The following is a 20755-nucleotide window of genomic DNA, read 5'->3' as shown; positions in this document are numbered from 1 at the left end:
AAAATTTACTAACATATAGACATAACAATACAAATATATTATTATTTTAATTTTGAAAATATTGTTTAAAGACATAAAAATATTGTATCATATTTAAAATTTAAAAGAAACATGAAAATATTTTATGTACAGAATTAATAAAATATTATATAAAATGTATACAAAATGATATGTATAAAAAATATATCTTAAAAAAATAAAAAAAAATTTTAATTTATTTTGATATTTTTATAGTATTAATTAGTTTAATTTTAAATTTAAAATCAATTTTATTATCACATAAACATTCTTTATGTATAATGTATAAGTATTTGCAATAATAATTTTTAATTATTGTTATACAATATATATATATTATAATTGTTTCTATAATTAAATTATATAAAATACATATAATAGAATATTTTAAATAAATATTTGGATAAATGAATTGATAAATTACTAAAAATAAAACACAAAATTTAATTATAATATAAAAATATTTATAATCAAAAATTATATATAAATAATATAATATATATATAGAAAAAGAAAGTAAAGAAAGTAAATTTATCTTCAAATAATTGAATATTTTTTGACAAAATATTAATTTTTTTATTTTAAAAAATAATATTATTTTCTTTTCGTTTTTTTTTAAATTTATATAATTAAATATGATATAATATATAATTTAATTTAAAATATATATTCAAAACATATCATATCTTCATTTACATTAAACATATAATAAAAATATTAAATATTTAATAATTTATAAAATAAAATAAATACAATATACTTTTAAAATTTTTATTTCGATGTTCTTTATCAATATTTTTTTTATTCTTAAAATTATTATTTTTTAATAAATAAATTTTAACAAATTTTTATCGTATAAGTTTTAAATACGCGCTTAATTCTATACTGTTATTCCCATCACATGCCGCATCTCTACGATTTCTTGCTACTTATATAGTTCAGCTAGTACAAAATGGTTGACGTGCCTTGACTGTATGATACAGATTGGTTGATACAACATTTTATTTGCCTATGAAAGAGTTAAATATAATAAATCGCATGTGATATTAATGGATTTATAAAGATTATTATATTTCAGGGGTGTATTTTTTTTTTTTGCTATTTAAGTAATATATAATATATATATATTATTTTGCTATATATATATATATATATATATATATATATATATATGATAGACAGATAGCAAAATAATTAAGTCGAGCGTTCACCTGTCAATACGGCTTCCTTTGATAACAAAATATTGTCTTTATCAAAGTATAAAACACTCAATACATAATTGATATTTTCTATCTTACAATGAATTTAAAATACAATAACTGTGTTATATTTTTCATTAAATATCATATATATTATAATTGTTAAATTTATATAATATTTTATAAAAATATTTTTGAAACGAAAATTTTTATGTAATAATATTTGTATATTTCAAATATTTCAGTTTCTGTTCTCTGAAAAATTAAATATTCATTTAATTATTGGAAATAAAAAGATGGAGAAACGACAGGAAATATTGGCTCCGTTTTCTTTTGGTAAGTTGCTATTAAAATAAGAATATGAATAATTTTTCTCTATCTGTCAATATATTTATTTATTGTATGCAATAAAATATTAAAAAAGAAAATATTTAATATTTTTTAGAATTAATATCCTGTCTATATTTTATTTAATAGAAGCTTTTTAATATAAAATTTATAAATAAAACTTTGTATTATATAAATTTTTAAAATATATTAAAATTATATAATCTAAATATATCTACATTTTAGCATATATTATATTGAAAAGCTTATTTAATAATAATAGAAATTTGTTTTTTAAATTTATTTATATATTATATATAAATAATAAATATATATTATTAAAATATAATAATAAAATGTAAAAGTATATAGCTTTAATATATTTTAAGTATACATTAGTTATTAAAAATAAAAAATTTGTGGTATCTTTGAAATGATAATTTTATATGAAGTTTAATAATAGATGATTAGTAATGTATATTATATATTATTTTTTTATATTTTTAATAAATTTATAATTTAATTATCTTATAATATTTTAAATATTATATTTAAATTTAAATATTATTTCTAATATGATTTTGTTATTTAGTTTTTTATTTTTTAGTAGAAAATTAAAAAAAATATATATTACATATATTGAATAATAATTCTTTTTATAAAAAATTAATTATATTGAATAAATTTTTTTTATAAAGATTTAATTTAAGTATTAGTAAACTTCTTAATAATATAGTAATATTCAAGTAAAATTATCATTTATTATAATTATAGGATTTATATTGAAAATATATTTTTAATTTTCATATTATGGATGTAATTCATAAACATGAAAGTAATGTAAAGGGCATATTGATTTTTAAAAATTATGTACTTAATTAATATTTTTAAATATTAAAAACAATAAAAATGAACTACTAAAAAATATTAGATATGTAAAAATATATTTATATCTTTATAAAATAAATGAACATAATAATATTTTCATTCTTATAACTCTTTAATAAAAAAATATTTGGAATAAATTATAATTAAATTACTTTAAAATTTATTTATGATTATTCTTTTCTTGACAAAGATTTAAAGATTTGAATAAACAAATTTACAAATTTTAATCCCAATTTTAAAATAAATTGTTTAATATATACATAAATGGATGATATAAAATATATATTTTGATAAATATTTAATATTTAAAAAATTTTAAAAATATGATAAAATAATTAATAATTTCATTAATCAATATGAATAATAATAATAATATCGATTAAAAATAAAATTTTATAGATATGATTTGAATTTATAAATATTTCGATTGAAATAGAGTAATAATAACTTCCGAAATAATATTTAATTATAAAAAATGAATTATAAAAACGGAAGCAAAAGATGAAGTTATTGAAAAAAGAAATAAAAATATTAAATTAAAGCTTGGTGGTCGATTAAGGATCGGGGGTGTATAGAGGCGGGGTGGCACGCGCGGACCAACGGATCAATTCGCGCTTGGGAGTTACGGGGAAAAGCAACAGTGTGTCTATCCCGGAAAAGTATTTGGTATGATTTGACCATTTTTACTTATACTCAATTGGGATGACAATAAACGATTTATCAAGTCAACGTGTAGGTAAAATACAATATATTAATTGATTGAATATTTTCACCAGAAGTGTATTAATATCCGTGTAATTCATATGATCAACACTCATTTTTCATTTTTTTTAAATATCATATGTAATATAATATAAATATTTAATCAAATATTATGATGAAATATGTTTTATTATCAATTAAAATAATAGGATTAAAATAATAAAGAGTTTTAATTTTATGTATCATCAGTTAATGTTAGATTGATTTAATAAAATATTTTTATTTCTGAATTGAAACATTTGATAATCGATCTTGGATTTATAGTCAATTTTAATACAATAAAACTTAATTAATGAATTTAGTTTAATTTTTTTTTTATAAAAAATTTTAAATTTGACAAAATTTCCTTTTTCATATTAATATTTGCATATTTATAAAGATATAAATACAAATAGCATTATAGAAATATTTGACCTGATTTTCATAGAATATGCCTTTATACATTACTAACATGAAGATGAGATGCTGCTGCAATTGTCACGAGCGGGTCCTATTTGTTCTCTTCGCGAGTCGATATGCGCGAGGACATTTGAATATTGGTTTTCCTATATCTTGATGCAGTTCACGAAATGCAACATTCCTTGCACACGAGTATCATCTTTTTCGCAAAAGAGTATTTTTTTTATTATCTTTTTTATAATTTTTGAGTAATTTATGTTATAATATTCGTATTTTTATTATCTAAATTAATTATTAAATTTATATAATAAAAACTTTGTTATATTTATAATATATACTCATAATTGATAAATTTATTTTTAATATATTTATAGATGAGTGTCCAAATAGTGGAGAAGATAGCGAAGAAGATGTAATAACTGATTATTTGGGATCATCGCATTCTGATTGCGATCGTATACCTATTATTAATGGAGATCTTGGCAGTTTAAATTTACATGGAAATATAATTACTGAAACTGGCTACACCAAAGATAATACGGAAAAAACGGCTATTACAATGTCTGAAGGAACTGATGAACAGCAACAGCAGCATTCATTGCTTACACTTGGCACTAATAATCAAATCCAAACTAATCCTTTGGTGCCAATTATCAGTGTCACGCCGCATTCACCTGGTCTTGCTAAGAATTATCCTGTTTTAGGTAAATTTTTTTCATTATTTGAATTATGGATTTGTTAGTAATAATTAAATCTATATCGTAATCATCGAAATATAAAAATTAGATGATATATTTTGTTAAAAAAAGCAATTATAAAGTGCTGTTTTTGATATAATTAAATCTTTTTAAAAAATTTTTTAAAGTAATTTTTTAAAATATAAGAAAACTATTATAATATTATTTTAGTTAATAATATTGTAATTGTTTGGTATCTAATTAATTTTTAAAATGCAGGCGAACATGTAAAAAAGAATATAATATTAAATTAATCCTATATTTTGCTATTCTTAAACTGATTATATCAGAAATTTAATACATTGCATAAATGTATATCATGAAATATTTTAACTATCGATATAATAAATCATATTTATCTTAGGATAATTACATTGATATTATAATTGTGTAATTATCCTAGGAAAATAATTATGCATTCAATAGTTATGATATTCATTACTATTTTAATTTTTGATGATGCATGCTCTTGATTATTTGTTTATTTTGTTATTTATTTGATTAAAGTCAATTTTGATGTTAAAAATAAAAGAAAAAGGAAGAAAAAAGATATTTGCGAGTATTGTTTGCGAGTATTGTTTTTCTATTCTTTATAATGAATGTAAAGGCTATCATAATTCTTAATTTATATAACACTATTCATTACATTTCATGAATTCAATATCGCTTGATAAAATTTTATGTGCTTCTGTGGCTAACAGTTTATTCACTTCCTTGCAGAGGACAACTTGCAACATCTGCATGAAATCCATGATTGTATTCAACGTATGAGAGATTTAACGCTGAGCAATTGGGGATATAATCATCGCACATCCCACAATGATGTACCTCAACGATTAACTTCATCATGTCCTTCCCTTTGTCCTTTAATTTCATCTGAAATTGCACCACGTTCGAGTAATAATGATACAGGATCTGATCCTGATCTCCTTGTTAACTGTTCCACCAATAGTTCTCCTACACATTTTCCATCAGTAGGTTCTCGTTCACATAATGCACAAGGTATAGACAGGAGACGCAGCTGGACTGATCTAGAAGATACTCGATGTGGACGTCGCAGATATTCTGGACAAAATCACCTACAAGCACAAAATATGGTTAATATTATGTTATACATATTTTAAAAGATATACTTTCATCTTATTTGTAGCATGATTGCTTTATTGCTTTTTTCATTTTGCTTTGTTAAATTTTTTATCTATTTATTTCATTACAATACTCAATATTTTTCTATTACAATTTCAGCGACAACGCAGTATTAGTTTAAGTAGTCTAGACAGTGAAATGGAAATAGAATTACATGGAAAGTCTTGTACCAGACCTGTAGGAGTTGGTAATCGAACATGCAGATCACAAGCAAGTACTCATTCTCTCAATGAAGCTGATCTAGTACAGGTAATTTAGAGAATGCTTACAAGTTTTTTGAATATTTGATTTGTAATGAAGAGGTTGAAAATTTTTTTAACAGAGTGAATATCAGAAGATAATTACAAAACGATTCAAAGGTAGTCAAAGATTAGCAGACAGTAGTGGTTTAATGCCTGGTCTCACAGGCTCTCGTTTACCTCTTCAGAAATCTATTTCAACACCTTCAATTGTCACACCCCAAGTTAATGCTCATTTAGCAGAGACTGTGACTAGGACAACACCATCACTTAAAACGTAAGTAAATTAAAAATATTTTTAGATTGCACAGCTAGATCAATAATATAAATTTTAAAAATATTATACTGCATTTTATAGTATTAGTTTATTTATTATTATAAACAATGAAATAAATATAAGTTTAAATATAAATTATGAATTTTTAAATATTATTATTTATTAATAATTTTAATTTTTTAAATTAATTTCATAAATTTTTTACACCTATAAACAATAATTTGGTTTTTATGATCTAGCTTGCAATCTTTTTGTTACATATAATAATACAAAACAATTCATACATTATGTGTATATCAAATATAAGATATATAAAAATCAAGATATAAAATAGATCTATTATCTTATGGGATTTAATATTAAATATTTTTTAAAATATCTTTATAATTTGTTATAGTTTATTATATTGATTTTTTATCATTAAAAATTTTAGCTTTGTTGATTCTGAATTACTGAATCAAAAGAATAACCCAATTTATTAAGTAATTAGAATGATCTATAAATTGTTAAAAGATTTTATTTTTTATTATTTTTTTTATTTACAACTATATGATTAATATGGATTTTTTATTAATATATAATTTTGTAATAATTAATGAATATTTTTTCAATTAATATTATAATATATAAAAATTATATATATGTAAACTTTATATATAAATTTTATTTATGATTATAAAATATTTTATTTTATACTATATTTCTACTATAGAATAGAATAATAATATATTTAATATATCTTATATTGGAATTTAATTAAAATTTTAATAAACACTAATACAATTTTATTTTATACTAAATCTGTAATGTTGAAAATGTTATTAAAATAGTGATAGTTCTAAAGTATTGAAATATGAAACAAGAAAATGCATTTGATTTTAGGTCTATTTCAATTGTGATTATATATTTTTTACATTTTAAACAATTTTTAAATTAATAATAAAAAAAATGAATGCATGATTTATTAATATGTTTTAAAATATTTTAAAGAATATTATATTAATTTAATAATCTTATATTTAAGAATGCTTGCATTAATTTGTAGATGAAAATGATTTAGCATGATTGCACTATTTATTATTTTAATTTTTAATTTCTTCAAGATTAAATCGCACTTTAATTAAAAGATGTTATTTCATCTTCATAATATTTAATTCCTAAAATTATTAAAAAAAATTTTCGAATTTTACTTTGAATTTATACTCTTTGTATATCCTAACTTTGCATATTTGTGGCACTTATGTGGCACTCTCGGTGGAAAACCACACGAGAATTTCTGATTTGCATCTTTTACACAATAGTCGCATACTTTGTGTTTGTACTTGACAATTTCCTACCATCCTGCATGGTACAGCCGACGTGAAAGAAATGAAAAGGGTAGTGGAAGTGAGACTGAAACTGAGGATCTTCACACACCAAACAGCCATGAATTTCATGAAGATAGAGAAGGCACTCCAAATGCTCAGATATCCCTTGATGAACTATTAACTGAGTAAGTATTATATATTTTTAGAGTTTTTCATATATATATGATATATTCTAAGAAGAAAGGAAAAAAAAGGAAAAATTGACTGGTTTGTATTGGTTTCATCATTAATTTTTTTTTTTTAATTGTATACACATAATAAAATTGTAATATTATTTAGATTTTTCTACATATATATTGTTTCTTCACAAAATGCTCAGTAATGTATTATGTATTTAGTCATAATTTATAATATTTTTATTTTAATCACTTAGTGTAAATATATCATGTAGTACTGCTTGTAAATATTTACTGTTAAATATTTTCACATTGTTTCATATTTTAAATTCTTTTGATTAATTATATTTATACATTAATTATAATACAATTTTTTTTAATTAATTTTTAGTGCAGTTGTATATGATGATCATCATTCAGAAAAAAGTAGAAGAAAACGAGGATCTATTTTTTTCCGTAAAAAAAAGGTAACAATATTATAAAAAGTTTAGATAAATAAAACATAATTTTAAATGTTATGATGAAATTACAGGATAAAAGTGGTAAGAAAACTAGTCAACAACATTTATGGACGACAATAATGGCAGGATCTCAGGGAAGTTTATGTGATGTTTGTATGAAACACTCAACAAATAAACCCATACTTCTACATTGTGACCGTAATTAATTATATTAATTATATATAAATATATTTGTATTTTTTATTCATTGATATTAATTATTATTAATTCATTGATATTGTCATTATATCAGATTGTGGAATATCTGTACATCAAAGTCAAGGATGTAAAGATCAATTAGTGCTAGAATGTATTAAATCAAAAAATCATTCTAGCAAAGCTGCCATTAAAACTACATCAAGCATATCCACAACTTCAAGTAGTTATAATGTTAAAAGAGGATCTACTGCATCATTACCATTACCATTATCATCTGGAAGTGGAAGGTAAATAATTTTTATTATCGAAATTATAAATTTCCTGCATTGGATCTGCGTATCTGTGATTCAAGATTCGCACGCAATTGGCATGGCTAGGCCTAAATTTGGAGTTTATTATAAACTCCTCTTATTTGCAACAGATATAAGTTTGAAAATATATATATTTGCATTCTTTAAGAAATTTTTTACTTTTTTGTCCATTAAATTTTTATAAAAAATATATCATTTGATAAAATTAACTAAATTTAATTAATAATATTTATTATTAATTCAATATGATCAGTTATTAAAATTTAAAATATATTTACAAATTTAGAAAAATTCCAAATATACTTACATATATTTAAAAATTCAAATAATCTATTATATTTCATATTTATATTTATACTAAAAAAATCTTCTCGAATTTCTATATTTTATAAAATATATAGCTAGAAGAGATTGTATCTGCTTATTATTCAGAAGCTTTGGCTGGTTCATAAGCTTATTATTTCTAATTAATTTTGCAGTTTATTAGCCAATAGTATGATAAGCTTTAGCGTGTTTATCCTCGTGTTTTTAATATGAATTAATAAACATTTATATAATTAACATATAAAATTCTATACCCAAACTTTTTTAATTATTTAAATATTATTTTTATAAATTTAATATAAACTATACAATATGAAAAATAATTATTAGTAATTTAAAAATAATTTGATGAAGTCACACAATTAAAAGAACACATGATTTTTTAACGCTGCATATTTATATGTTTTATATTGCGGTAAAATGTTTTTGAAAAGATAATGTTTTCGTATCAAAAATTATATATTCAAGTATTAAGTAATGTATAAAACTAAAAAACATAATAGAATAAGAAAACTGAAGAAAGAAGGGAAACAAAAGGCAAAATGAGGTTGCCCTAATGCAGTGTGTGCTTTTTCCTTCCCCCGTGCATTCCCTCTCGTGCAACGACAAACCGATCGATTGCTCGTCGATTAAAGGGAAATTAACAGCAAGAAAACTGTGACAAGCTACAGCCCTTGGCGGCGAGTTGCTACTAAACTTGGAGTCAAGTAAGTCTCAGATGTCTGATGTGTATCTCCTATTTTGTCGAAGCGTTCGTACGTTTCTGTTCGTGTATTAATCCTACACAGAGTAGGATAACCCGTGTCTATCGTTCCTTGATTCTTTTCTCGCACACATTGTTTAAAAGGCAATTGAATTGCCTCTTTGTGTTATATTGACGGAAACATCACCTTACCCCTGCCTATGCTTCTGACATGCTTGCTTCAATTTTTTATAATTATTCAATAATATATTTTATACATCTTATTGTAACTTCATTCAATCATAATAATATAAACTCACCATTATTAAATGATTAAATAATTTATTTACCAAGCATTATCAGGAATGAGCATCTAGTATTATGTTTCCAATCGATATAAATTTCTTTATTACTTTTATTTTTCTCCATGTTATAAATTTATAACTTTATTTATAATCTTTCTCATGCTATAAATCTATCTCAGAATATATATTTGATATTTTTCATTTACATAAAAATTTTTTAGAAATATATTAATAAATATTTTGGATCGGGTTGGGAAAGATTTTATTTTAATATTGCAATTTAACGAATCACATATTTTGTTTTTTCGTATATTTTATTAATGATTAAATAATTGAAAAAATATAGGTATTAATGTAAATATCTCATACCCGACTTAAATATGCTCATTAAGCATTCATCTTTTAGAAATTCCTATAATTATATATATAATTCCTATAATTATATTTCATAATTTTTTCTAACTTATAATTTAAAACTACTTGTGAAATAAAATATAGTTAATAATATAATATATATAATGTATATAATAATAATAATATAATATTGATATATAATAAATAATTAATTTAATTTAATTAATAATTAAATATATAATAATTAATTACGATTATATATAGGTTAAATAAAGATTTAATCATTAATCACAGGTAATAACCAAGTATTTTAGTTATAATTGTTAATTATCAATTTTATTATATTTATTATATTTTATTATATTTTTTATATATATTATTTTTAAAATAATCACTGTAATAAATCAGTTATTAAAAATTGAATTTTTATCAATTATTTTTTGTCTTGCATATTTTAAATATCATTTAATCTTTATTTATGTAGAAGATAGATGATTTGTATAGAAATGTATTGAAACATATTTATAAAAACAATAACAAAAAATAATCACATTTATATAAAAGATAATATCAAAGATAATAAAAATATAATTTATCATATCTGTAAATAAGTAATATATTTTAACATTGTTAAAAATTATATTAAAAACCAAAAATATAAGCCATTTTAATTAATTTTAATTATGACATGTAATAAACAATTTTTTTTATTATGAAAAAAATATTTTGAAAATATGAAATATATTTTTCTTTCAGTCAAACAATAAATGAGGAAAAAGATGGAGATGGACAACATCGTGACATATCTAGGTTTGTGAACTTTTGATTAAATTTTGTTTTTAAATTTTTTTTCAATTAAATTTTTTTCATCATATAACTTTTTTTTAAAGGATAATTAATTTACCAGTTTTAAACTAATAATTACTTAAAAAGTAATTATAAATTTTTTGTTTAATATTTTAGTGGATTAGAAGGATTTGATCTTGGAGATGATACTTATCAATTTACTGTGGGTGATTTGGAAGGTTTGGATCCTGAATTGGGTCTAGCTAAAGAAGAACCTGATTCCTGGAGTACCGCCATTGGACATAATATCGCATTGCGACTAGTTGATAATTGTGAAAGAAAAGTAAAAAGACAAGAACACATTTATGAGTTTGTACTTACGGAAAAACATCACTGTTTAGTACTTCTCGCTATGGAAAGAATCTTTGCGGAAGGTCTTCGACGTCACTTTCGTTTAGGTCAACCAGATTTAGAACGCATGTTCCCGAGATTACGTGATCTCATTGATATTCATTTACGATTTTTACAAAAATTACGTAAGCGACAAAATACAAATCCTGTTGTTCCTACAATCGCTGATATATTAGTAGATCAATTTTCTGGAGAGAATGCGCAACGTATGAAGAGTGCCTATGGAGAATTCTGTAGTCGTCACAGAGATGCTGTTGAAGCTTACAAATATTATTTACGTCATGATCCTCGATTTGCACGATTCGTACGTCAATGTCAGGTAGCTATAATGAGATATATATTTTATTCATTTTATACTTAATTGATGCAATAACAAAGGAATACATAATCAATGTTTATGTATAGTCACATCCTTTGTTAAAGAAGAAAGGAATTCCTGAATGTATCCTATTTGTTACTCAACGTTTAACAAAGTATCCATTGTTAGTTGAGCCACTCATAAAAACGGGTATTGCACAAGAAGAAGGTGAAGATTTACGTAAAGCTTTGAGTCTTGTTAAAGAAATTTTAGCTGATGTGGATGCATGTGTTGCTGATAAAGAAAGAGAAGATAGAAAATTAGAAATTTATAATAAGTAAGAAAATAATATTTTATAAAGTATATTTTTAATTTTCTTTTTGCTCTCTTTAATTCTATAAATTCTATAAATAACATATTTCTTTTTTATATCTTTTATTATTTAGAATTGATGCAAAGTCTTTTGCAACTTATCGTGGTACCAAATTCAAAAAATCAGATATCATGGCATTTAATAGAATTTTAAAATTTGAAGGTACTGCATATTTAATGCAAGGTCGTGGAAAAATGACTGCCATTGTAGTAGTTGTTCTTTCTGACATATTATTTTTTTTGGCTGAAAGAGATCAAAAATATGCATTTTTTGTGCCTGACAATAAGGCTGGTATAGTATCACTTCAAAAATTACTGGTTCGTGAAAAGGCTGGTCAAGAATCTAGAGGTATTTATTTAATAAGTAGCAATCCAGCTGAACCTGAAATGTTTGAATTAAAAATTCAAAAACCTAAAGATAAACAATTATGGATACAAGCAATTAGATCAGCAGTTGAAGCCTGCCCACAAGAATTTGAAAATGAAATTGATACATTAACTGAAAACAATAATAATAATGAAATAAGAGATACACGTTCCTCTTCTATATCGTTTCTTTCTGTTGAAGAAAGACAACGTTTAATTAAAATTAAGGAATCACATGTTCTTAAGATAATTGGTATGTGTGATATTTAATAATATATGTATATATGTATGCATATTATATATACTATATATTCTAAAGACAGATACAAAACAGATAAAAAATATTGGTTGACATTTATTTATTAAATATATAAGCAATTTAAATATATTGGAAAAAACGAGGCTATAAAAAGATAAGATAATAGTAATTGAATTTCTCTGTTTTATATATTTATAAATCTTAATCAATATTTTTGTATAACTTTTATATTTATTTGGTTTTTAGAATTAATTCTTCATAGATATTTTCTGAATATATTAATATCTTGTATAAATGTTATTAGATTGAATATATTAAGAACAGTTTATTATTATAATTAGGTGAACTACGTAAAAAAGATGCAGAACAAGCATTATTACTTGAAGAAAAAATCAACTTACAAATGCAACTTTTACATGCTGCAAATATTTGGAATACAAGTGAAAATAGTGATAATGAAAGAATAGAAAAAGTTGACAAAGAAATCCTAGATTATACTAGATTAGTTCATAATGAAGGAACAGATACTACACAATTACGACAAGAGGTAATATTATTATATTTTTTTAAAAAAATTAAATTTTAAATAATATAAGAAATTATATTCATGAATATATAATTTCCAGAAATTATATTACAAAAATTATATAAATAATAAGCTATGAAATATCTTGAATAAATAAAATTGAATAAATAAAAACTGAAAAATCATTTTTTTATAGGTGGTTGCAGCTATTCAAGAAGCAACAAAACTTGCTAGCTCATTATCTTTTAGTGCTGGTGGTGCTACTCTTTCAAGAAGCTTGAGTTCTGCAGGAGAACGACATACTGAAGCCTATGTTCCATCTGCTCTTTGTGTTCCTCGAAGAGCTGAAACATTTGCGGGTTTTGATCATAACAAGGTAAATACGTTACTATTTGAGCAATTAAAATAATAAGTTAAAATAATAATTATATATTTTTCTTAGGAAAAATATCCGTTACGAGAATCTGCAATTCATTCCGTAATTTCTCTTCCAAAAGTTAGTGAATTTATGAAAGAAAATTTAGATGAAAAAGAAAGTCAAGATACAGAAATAAATAAAGATCAACAATGGGCAGCAATTCGTTTATCTCACCATGTTTATAGGTTGGTCTGTATAATTAGTAATCAAATGACAACAGTTGATAGTCTACAGGCTCAATTAGCTGCATATAAAGAAGGAAGTATGGGTAAATCAAATAATAGACCTAATCCAAATCGACAATTAGAAGAATTACGTAACTTACAAGATCAGTTAAGTCGAGAAAAAGCAGCATTTCGTGCTGCATCTCAACAAGAACAAAAACAATTAGAAGAAGAACGGACTGAATTGGCAAGGCAACGAGAACAACTGGCAGCAGAACAAAGAGATGTTACACAGCAACGAGATCAATTATACCGACGACTCGAAGCATTGGAACGACAAGGGGTGACATTAGTTACAGGTTCTGCACCTACTTCTACGACTATTCATTTATCTCATTTGACGCAAGGAAATGACACTATACAAACACGAAAATCACAACCAGATGCTAAAAGAATACCATTAAATTTAATTAGTGCTACTAATCAGCAAAAAGTGCAAAGTAATCTTCCTGTCAAACAACAATTGCCTTTAAAACTTGCTAGTGGGAGCAATAATAATAGGTATGTATAAATATTATTTATAAATTATATAATTAAAATTTAATTTAATTAAAATTTAATTTAAAATATAACATATAAAATTAAATTAAAAAATTAATATTAAAATATACATATATATATATATATATTCTAATAATATATTTTTTATTTAATAAAAAAATTAGAAGTGGAAGTACAAGTAATAATAGTCCCGATCGACATTCGCGAACGGGAAGTAGCCCGGCAATTGTTACTGGATCTACATATTCTTCACCAGAATTAGGAAATAATCATGCTGGAACGAGTCATTCCTCGAATCGTTCACTTCGAATTACACGATCGCCTCCAGAATATCCACATCAACAACAGCATCAACGAACAGAACAGCAACAACCTTTGGAGGAAGAAGTAATTTTTTTCTGACGTTTCTTTCGTTTTGGTCGGAAACATTCTCGATCTTCTCGTCCTACAACTGGCGAAGCTACTCCAACTTCCACACTAACTCCCTCCCGAAATCAATCAAAAGATGCTCAACCTAGAAGTCGTGTAAAGTCATTTTGACTTTCAACATTTTCTCGGTAAGAACTTAAAATTACTTTCATTTTCTTTATAATTATTATTAATTTCAATTTTTCTTGTTCATATTGTCTTTTTTTTTTATTCCTTTGTTTCTAATATTTTTTTTTTACTTATTGGTATTTTTTCTCTTTTATTTCTTTTTTTTTCTCTTAACAATTTTATCTATGTTGTATATCAAAATACAATATAGTACACAAGTGATGCATTTAAGATGTCCATAATAATAGTGCGACTATTAATAAAAACAGAATATACATATTATTTTCAATATAAAATTAAATAAAAAATAGTGTTACTTTTCAACTGCTACTGAGGGCAATAATATAATTTTTATGCAAATTCTCACAAAACCTATTATAAAAAAAGAATAATTATAAAATATATGGACAAATAAAAAAATAACAATTAGTGCTCAGAAATATTGCGGGAAAAAAATGTTAAAATGGCTTAGTGAGATAGATCAGCCGATCTTGTTGAATCCTTATTCGTTATGTTATTAAGCCGACTGACAATTTTAGAGACATGATTTTAGACGAATCTTTTAAAGCAAATCTGTTGCAATTTGCTGAATATAAGATAGAAAAAATACATTATTAGAATTGCATATACATGGATGTGTATATAGATATACTTTTTCATGACATATGTATGGCATTACTTGTACGTATGTTGAAAACGAAAATGTGTGAAAATATATGAATGAAAAAGAGATAGAAAAAATGAATTCGTATGTAACATTTGTGACACGTACATGTGTGTATTTGTAAATGTGAATGCATGTATGTGTACGAATGCCTGAGTGACCGCGGTAGCTATTCTTATACTGTAACTTTAAAAGTATTTTAATACGTGCTAAAACGACGGATAAAATCTATTATTATCAATAGTGCATTGCTGTTACGTGTGCCAAGCCACAGATTAAAATCATTAATTTTTTGAATATCATTACATCATTCCATTAATAAATATGTATAAATCATTTTTAATTTAACAAAATCAATAGCAATCCAAACTACATTTTACATCTTTCTTCGAGATTATTCACTGCCATTATCGTTAATCTGTAATTTTTTTCTTTTCTTCTTTTTTAAGTAATATAACAAACTATTTTATTTATTGCATTATATATATATTAAAATCGGCAATAATTTTTGATTGCTTAAACTATTTTATTTATACGAGACTTTTTTTGTGAAGAAAGTTTTTGATTATTTTGGAAGTAAAATTTATTCTAGAAAAAGTATTCTTTAAAGATTGATCATACTGCACGTTTAAGATATTAGATAAGGATAAAAATCTCGAATGTGGTTCTAGAATATAGATCATCATTATATTTTTTGTTTTAGTATATATGTATGTTTAGATTTTGCACGTATTTGCCTCAAAAGATGCTGTAACGTGCAATATGATCGAATAGAAGAACAGCGTCGTCGAGGCACGATAATAAAATATATAACTAATTAATTTATCTTTGTAAGGAAACATAATACTATCAATTTGTCTCAATTTTGTCTCAATCACATACACACACAATCGTGGTGACAATAGTTCTTAAAAATATTTCCGTAAGATTTAAAGATTATAAAAAAAAATTTAATTCTTATAAGTCTATTACAAAAAAAAAAAAAAAAAAGAAAACAAGAAAAAAATATCGAGCATATATCAGCTCATAAGGATATTGTATTAATCTGTTAGTAGCCTTCATGGATGAGTGTTCGACTTCATTTCAAGAACACTTAATAAAATAAAACATTTTTAATGTCATGTCAATGCTCATTATAAAAAAATAAAATATATATATGAAAAGTTTTAATATTGGAACATAATTCCAAAAAATCATTCCACAGTTAGATATTACAAAATATATATATATATAAATTGTATATTCTTTATATACATTAAGAATATTGCACTATGTCAAATGTAGCTTAATACAATTAAAATTTATTGTTATTAAATATTATCCTTGTACAATGAAGTCGCACACCATCTTCAGGGTAACGCGAAGAATCAAACTGGAATAACAACTAAGGAGTAGTGCGGCGGCCTACATGCGTCTTTTGGCATCTAACATATTTGATGCTGTTAGGCAGCATAAGTTTAAAAAAGGATATAAAGAATTATTAATAACGCGGTTTTCCACGTTTTAATGAATCTTTATGTCTCTGACGCTCATGGGAAGTATTTTTGTACGTTTACTCTGTACCTACTACTTTACTCTAAAACTATATCTATTGTTATCATTGTGATACTCGCTACTGCGATCGTCTATGGAAATGTTAACGTAAAATTGTATCTAACAAATAAACGCGTATTTGTTAGGACGCGTTTACTTCATAAATCAGCATTAATTCTCTTAAAATCTAACAAATTAAATTAAAAATCGTTATGTCAGTTATATGCTAATATCAATTGTTACTTATTATATTACTTGCTTAATTATTTCATTAAGATTATCATTTATTCATAAAATGTGTTTATTTTATAACAAATGCATGTCGTAAACATATTTTAAACTACTTTTTATATTCCGAAATAAAATCATTTTTTCCGGAAGGCGATCCATAAAAGTTAATCTGTTACTTAGCGAAAGTAAATAAATATTTACGATATTTTTCTTCCTGTTTCAATTCTATACAGATATATACATACTGATATGTGATTTACATTCCTTAACGTTTATATACATATGCTACATTTTTCGATTGATACATGAATCGCTGTTAAATCATTAACCGCATAAGGAAATAATATCTATTTATTATAAATGTACATACAACTGTTATTGTAATAAAGAAAAACGTGAGGGAAATGTACGATTATGTTAATGTTACGTAATATTTCTCTTCTGTTTATTATATTTACTTACAAAAACTCTTTTTGCATTTACAAATTTTTATCCTATCAATTTTAATATGGCTTAGTTCTGTGTTGACGATCCCGTCCTTTACCGGTACCAATTTTTGCCATCAATTTATGGCTAGAATTTTGTTGGATAGGTATAGTTTCAGTTTGTCTCCAAATATTTATAAGTCCACCTTCACCTACTGTTATTAAGGAACCACTCTGCAAATAATACATTAAAATATTCATTATATTAAAATAAATTTATATTACTTATATTAAAATTATACCTTTTCATGTAGCCAGCTATCACGTACTATTTGTTTATTTCCTATCATATTATAACATGTTTCTAATCGATCATTTATGATATTTAAACATCTCAAATTTTCCCTAAAATTTTATAAGAAAAAAATATATAAAAATATTGTACTAAATAAGACTAATTAAACACGTTGAAATTTTAATTAATTAATATTATAAGTTATGATGTCAATGTTATAACATAATATAATATCAAAATGTTATATTATCCTATTTTATAAATTATTTAAATCATATTGTAAATGTTTAATAATAATTTATATTGTTTACCCTTTAACATTACTAGAACCTGCAAGGAGGAATGGTTGTCCAAGTGCATTTGAAGCATGAAATCTAACTATATAACAATCATCTGGATCATCATTCTGAAAAAAATAGTATAAATTATTATATATATTAGTTTGAGATTGTTAAGAGATTGTATAATATTTTACTTTTTTTCATTTTGAAATCAAATTATTTGAAATTGAATTTTTCTATAAACATCAATAATAATATAATTATACTATTACATACTAACTTGAGAAACTGTTAGATTACTACGTTCAAATTTAGCATATGGAGTTGCTCCATCACAGTCCCAAAGTTGTAATGAATTATGTGTTGTGCACCAAAGATTATCATCATTTAACCAGCCTATCCTATCCTTTTTTTTTTTTAACATATATAAATTTCAATCTTGTTTATATACATTTCAGATTTTATCTATTTAGAATATTAGCTTACCACAGATGATTCGGTATTTAAGGAATAAGTTAATGCAGAATCTTCTGATGGCTGTGTAAGGTCAAAGACATTAATCAGTCCATCTGTACTACCCGATGCTAAGACATCCTGCTTACTAGAATGAAATGCCAAAGAGGTTACATCTTCCATATGAGATTCCCAATATCCACCAAGAAGATTATTTTTATCATCCAATTTTGAATTAGTATGTCGACTATCCCAAAATAAAATAAATGCATCTCCTCCAATATGCTCAGTACCACCTGCTACAAGTTTTTCATCACAACTAACATCAAAACTGCAAAGAGGTCTCATTTTGCCATCTTCTGTACTATCTAAAAATACAAGGAAAGTATAAAGATAAAAATATGAAGTTATGTATAAAAAATATAAAGTTTATATATAAAGTTTATATGACTATATATATAATGGAAAATTTAATATTTATATTATATCAGTTTCTGCTTTTTAGAAGAACTTTCTACATACCTTTAAACCTTGCAATAACTTTGCCTTTAGCTCGTAAATCACATGCTGTAATTTGTCCATTATTCATTGCTGTATATAAAATATTTCTAGAAGTAGGACTGAACCTAATACCAACAATAGGTGCTTGATTATGAGTTAATGTAATAGTCTGGTTTAAACTTTCCCCAACAGAATATATTACACATGTATGATCAGATAAAGCAGTACCAATTCGAAATTCTGGATCACTATACATGAAAATTAATTTATAGTATATCTTGAACAGATTTTTTTTAATATATATAATTAAGACAATTCATGTCAATTCCAAATATAATATTTTTTAAATATATTTTTATATAATAATAATATTTTTAATTTTATAAATAATCAAATATAATATAAAAATAAATAAATAATATTACAATAATTAAAAAATTAAATATCATCTAAATCTAAATTTCAAAAAACATTGATTTCGTTATATATAATAAAAAAATATATTTTAAATAAAATGGAGGGAAAATTGCGTGATGCTATTCAATATTTTGAAATAAAATATATATACAAATTTTTTTAAAAATTATAAATTATGAAATATTATACTTTTTTTTAATAGATTTGACATAAATTGCTTCATAAGAAAAAGCAAGATTTGCCTTTGTGTTCCACAGACGGCAAGAATATAATTATGATCAAGAGATACTGCTTCTTCTATCGATGATATTAACTCGCTTTTTCTTTTGACGGTTCGATTGTCATCATGTTTACGTGTACCATGTTCAACACTTAATCTTTTTAATGATTCAACTATTTTAGCCATGCTGCTCGTTTTTAAAATTCCGAGCAGATATTACAAAATTAAGGTTAATATCACGTTTGGATTATAGCCATACGTCTTCGAAAATATAAAATATTTGTCACTTTGAACAAAATCGAAACTATTAGATTTTTTATCTTTAACTTTCTTTGTTTGGCGTATAAAATTATTTAATATAAGTTTTTTCTTAATTTAATAATAAGTTTCATCAGACTACGCCGAACAGAGAAGACGCGATTTTTTTTTTTGACATCGGTAGGAACAAAAACTAACGTAAACTGTGAAGTTTGTTTGGTGTTCATTAAGATAAAACCATTACTACTTTATCGATAGATGGATTTTTCATAACCACAGACTATGTATAGAAATAGACCAATAATGCAATATATTTTTGTGATACATTTCTAGAACTCTAAAGCATTACCATTTTCATATCATTGACAACATTATCAACAGATTATGAAAAACTATTTTAACATTCATTATGGTAGGAATAAAAATTTAAATAAAATTAAAAATATGCTTTTATCATGTATATATACTTTGATGTCAAGCATTACTTAATAAAAATAGTAGAATTTAAATAAACATAATAAAAAATCTTAACCAACAACAAAGAAATAAAAAGAAATTTAAAGCATTCTATTGAAAAATGACACTATTGAAAATTCATTTGTCAAATTTATTCTTTCATTACTTGTAATCTTGGAAAATATTTTTAAAATATATAATTAACTGTTTGGA

General features: G+C 23.5%; 2 protein-coding genes across 13 annotated transcripts; one reads left to right on the top strand and one right to left on the bottom strand.

Moving 5' to 3' along the window:
• The first annotated feature begins 936 nt into the window (after nt 1-936).
• Nucleotides 937-17703, top strand: LOC107998603 (A-kinase anchor protein 13). Of its 10 annotated transcripts, none has more exons than XM_062071785.1 (19): nt 937-1096; nt 1463-1553; nt 3968-4297; nt 5051-5427; nt 5576-5725; nt 5799-5992; nt 7347-7484; nt 7867-7942; nt 8008-8134; nt 8229-8421; nt 9405-9476; nt 10867-10920; nt 11074-11626; nt 11713-11942; nt 12052-12596; nt 12944-13149; nt 13325-13504; nt 13571-14271; nt 14436-17703. In XM_062071785.1, exons 2-19 carry the CDS (start codon nt 1514-1516, stop codon nt 14671-14673), a joined length of 4404 nt encoding a protein of 1467 aa, XP_061927769.1. In that variant the 5' UTR covers nt 937-1096; nt 1463-1513; the 3' UTR covers nt 14674-17703. The 10 variants fall into 10 exon arrangements, with proteins under 10 accessions (XP_061927769.1, XP_061927773.1, XP_061927772.1 ...); XM_062071782.1 differs by lacking the exon at nt 937-1096 and adding an exon at nt 3622-3807 and having other exon boundaries at nt 1471-1553; XM_062071783.1 differs by lacking the exons at nt 937-1096; nt 1463-1553 and adding exons at nt 3046-3164; nt 3622-3807.
• On the bottom strand, nt 13183-20330 carry LOC107997555 (WD repeat-containing protein 89). 3 transcript variants are annotated; one of them, XR_009828926.1, is made up of 9 exons: nt 19851-20330; nt 19213-19439; nt 18724-19058; nt 18518-18643; nt 18268-18362; nt 17964-18066; nt 13872-17895; nt 13721-13790; nt 13183-13472 (listed from the first exon to the last, which is right to left on the bottom strand). XR_009828926.1 is itself a non-coding variant. In XM_017056239.3 (7 exons), the coding sequence occupies exons 1-7, from the start codon at nt 20012-20014 to the stop codon at nt 17740-17742; spliced, it is 1206 nt and encodes a 401-aa protein (XP_016911728.1). In that variant the 5' UTR covers nt 20015-20330; the 3' UTR covers nt 13183-17739. The 3 variants fall into 3 exon arrangements, 1 of the variants encoding a protein (XP_016911728.1); XR_009828925.1 differs by lacking the exon at nt 13721-13790; XM_017056239.3 differs by having other exon boundaries at nt 13183-17895.
• Between the last annotated feature and the right edge of the window lie 425 nt (nt 20331-20755).

The sequence above is a fragment of the Apis cerana genome, linkage group LG2, assembly GCF_029169275.1.
Source record: "Apis cerana isolate GH-2021 linkage group LG2, AcerK_1.0, whole genome shotgun sequence".
Lineage (NCBI taxonomy): Eukaryota > Metazoa > Arthropoda > Insecta > Hymenoptera > Apidae > Apis > Apis cerana.
This window is presented reverse-complemented; position numbering and strand designations above follow the sequence as displayed.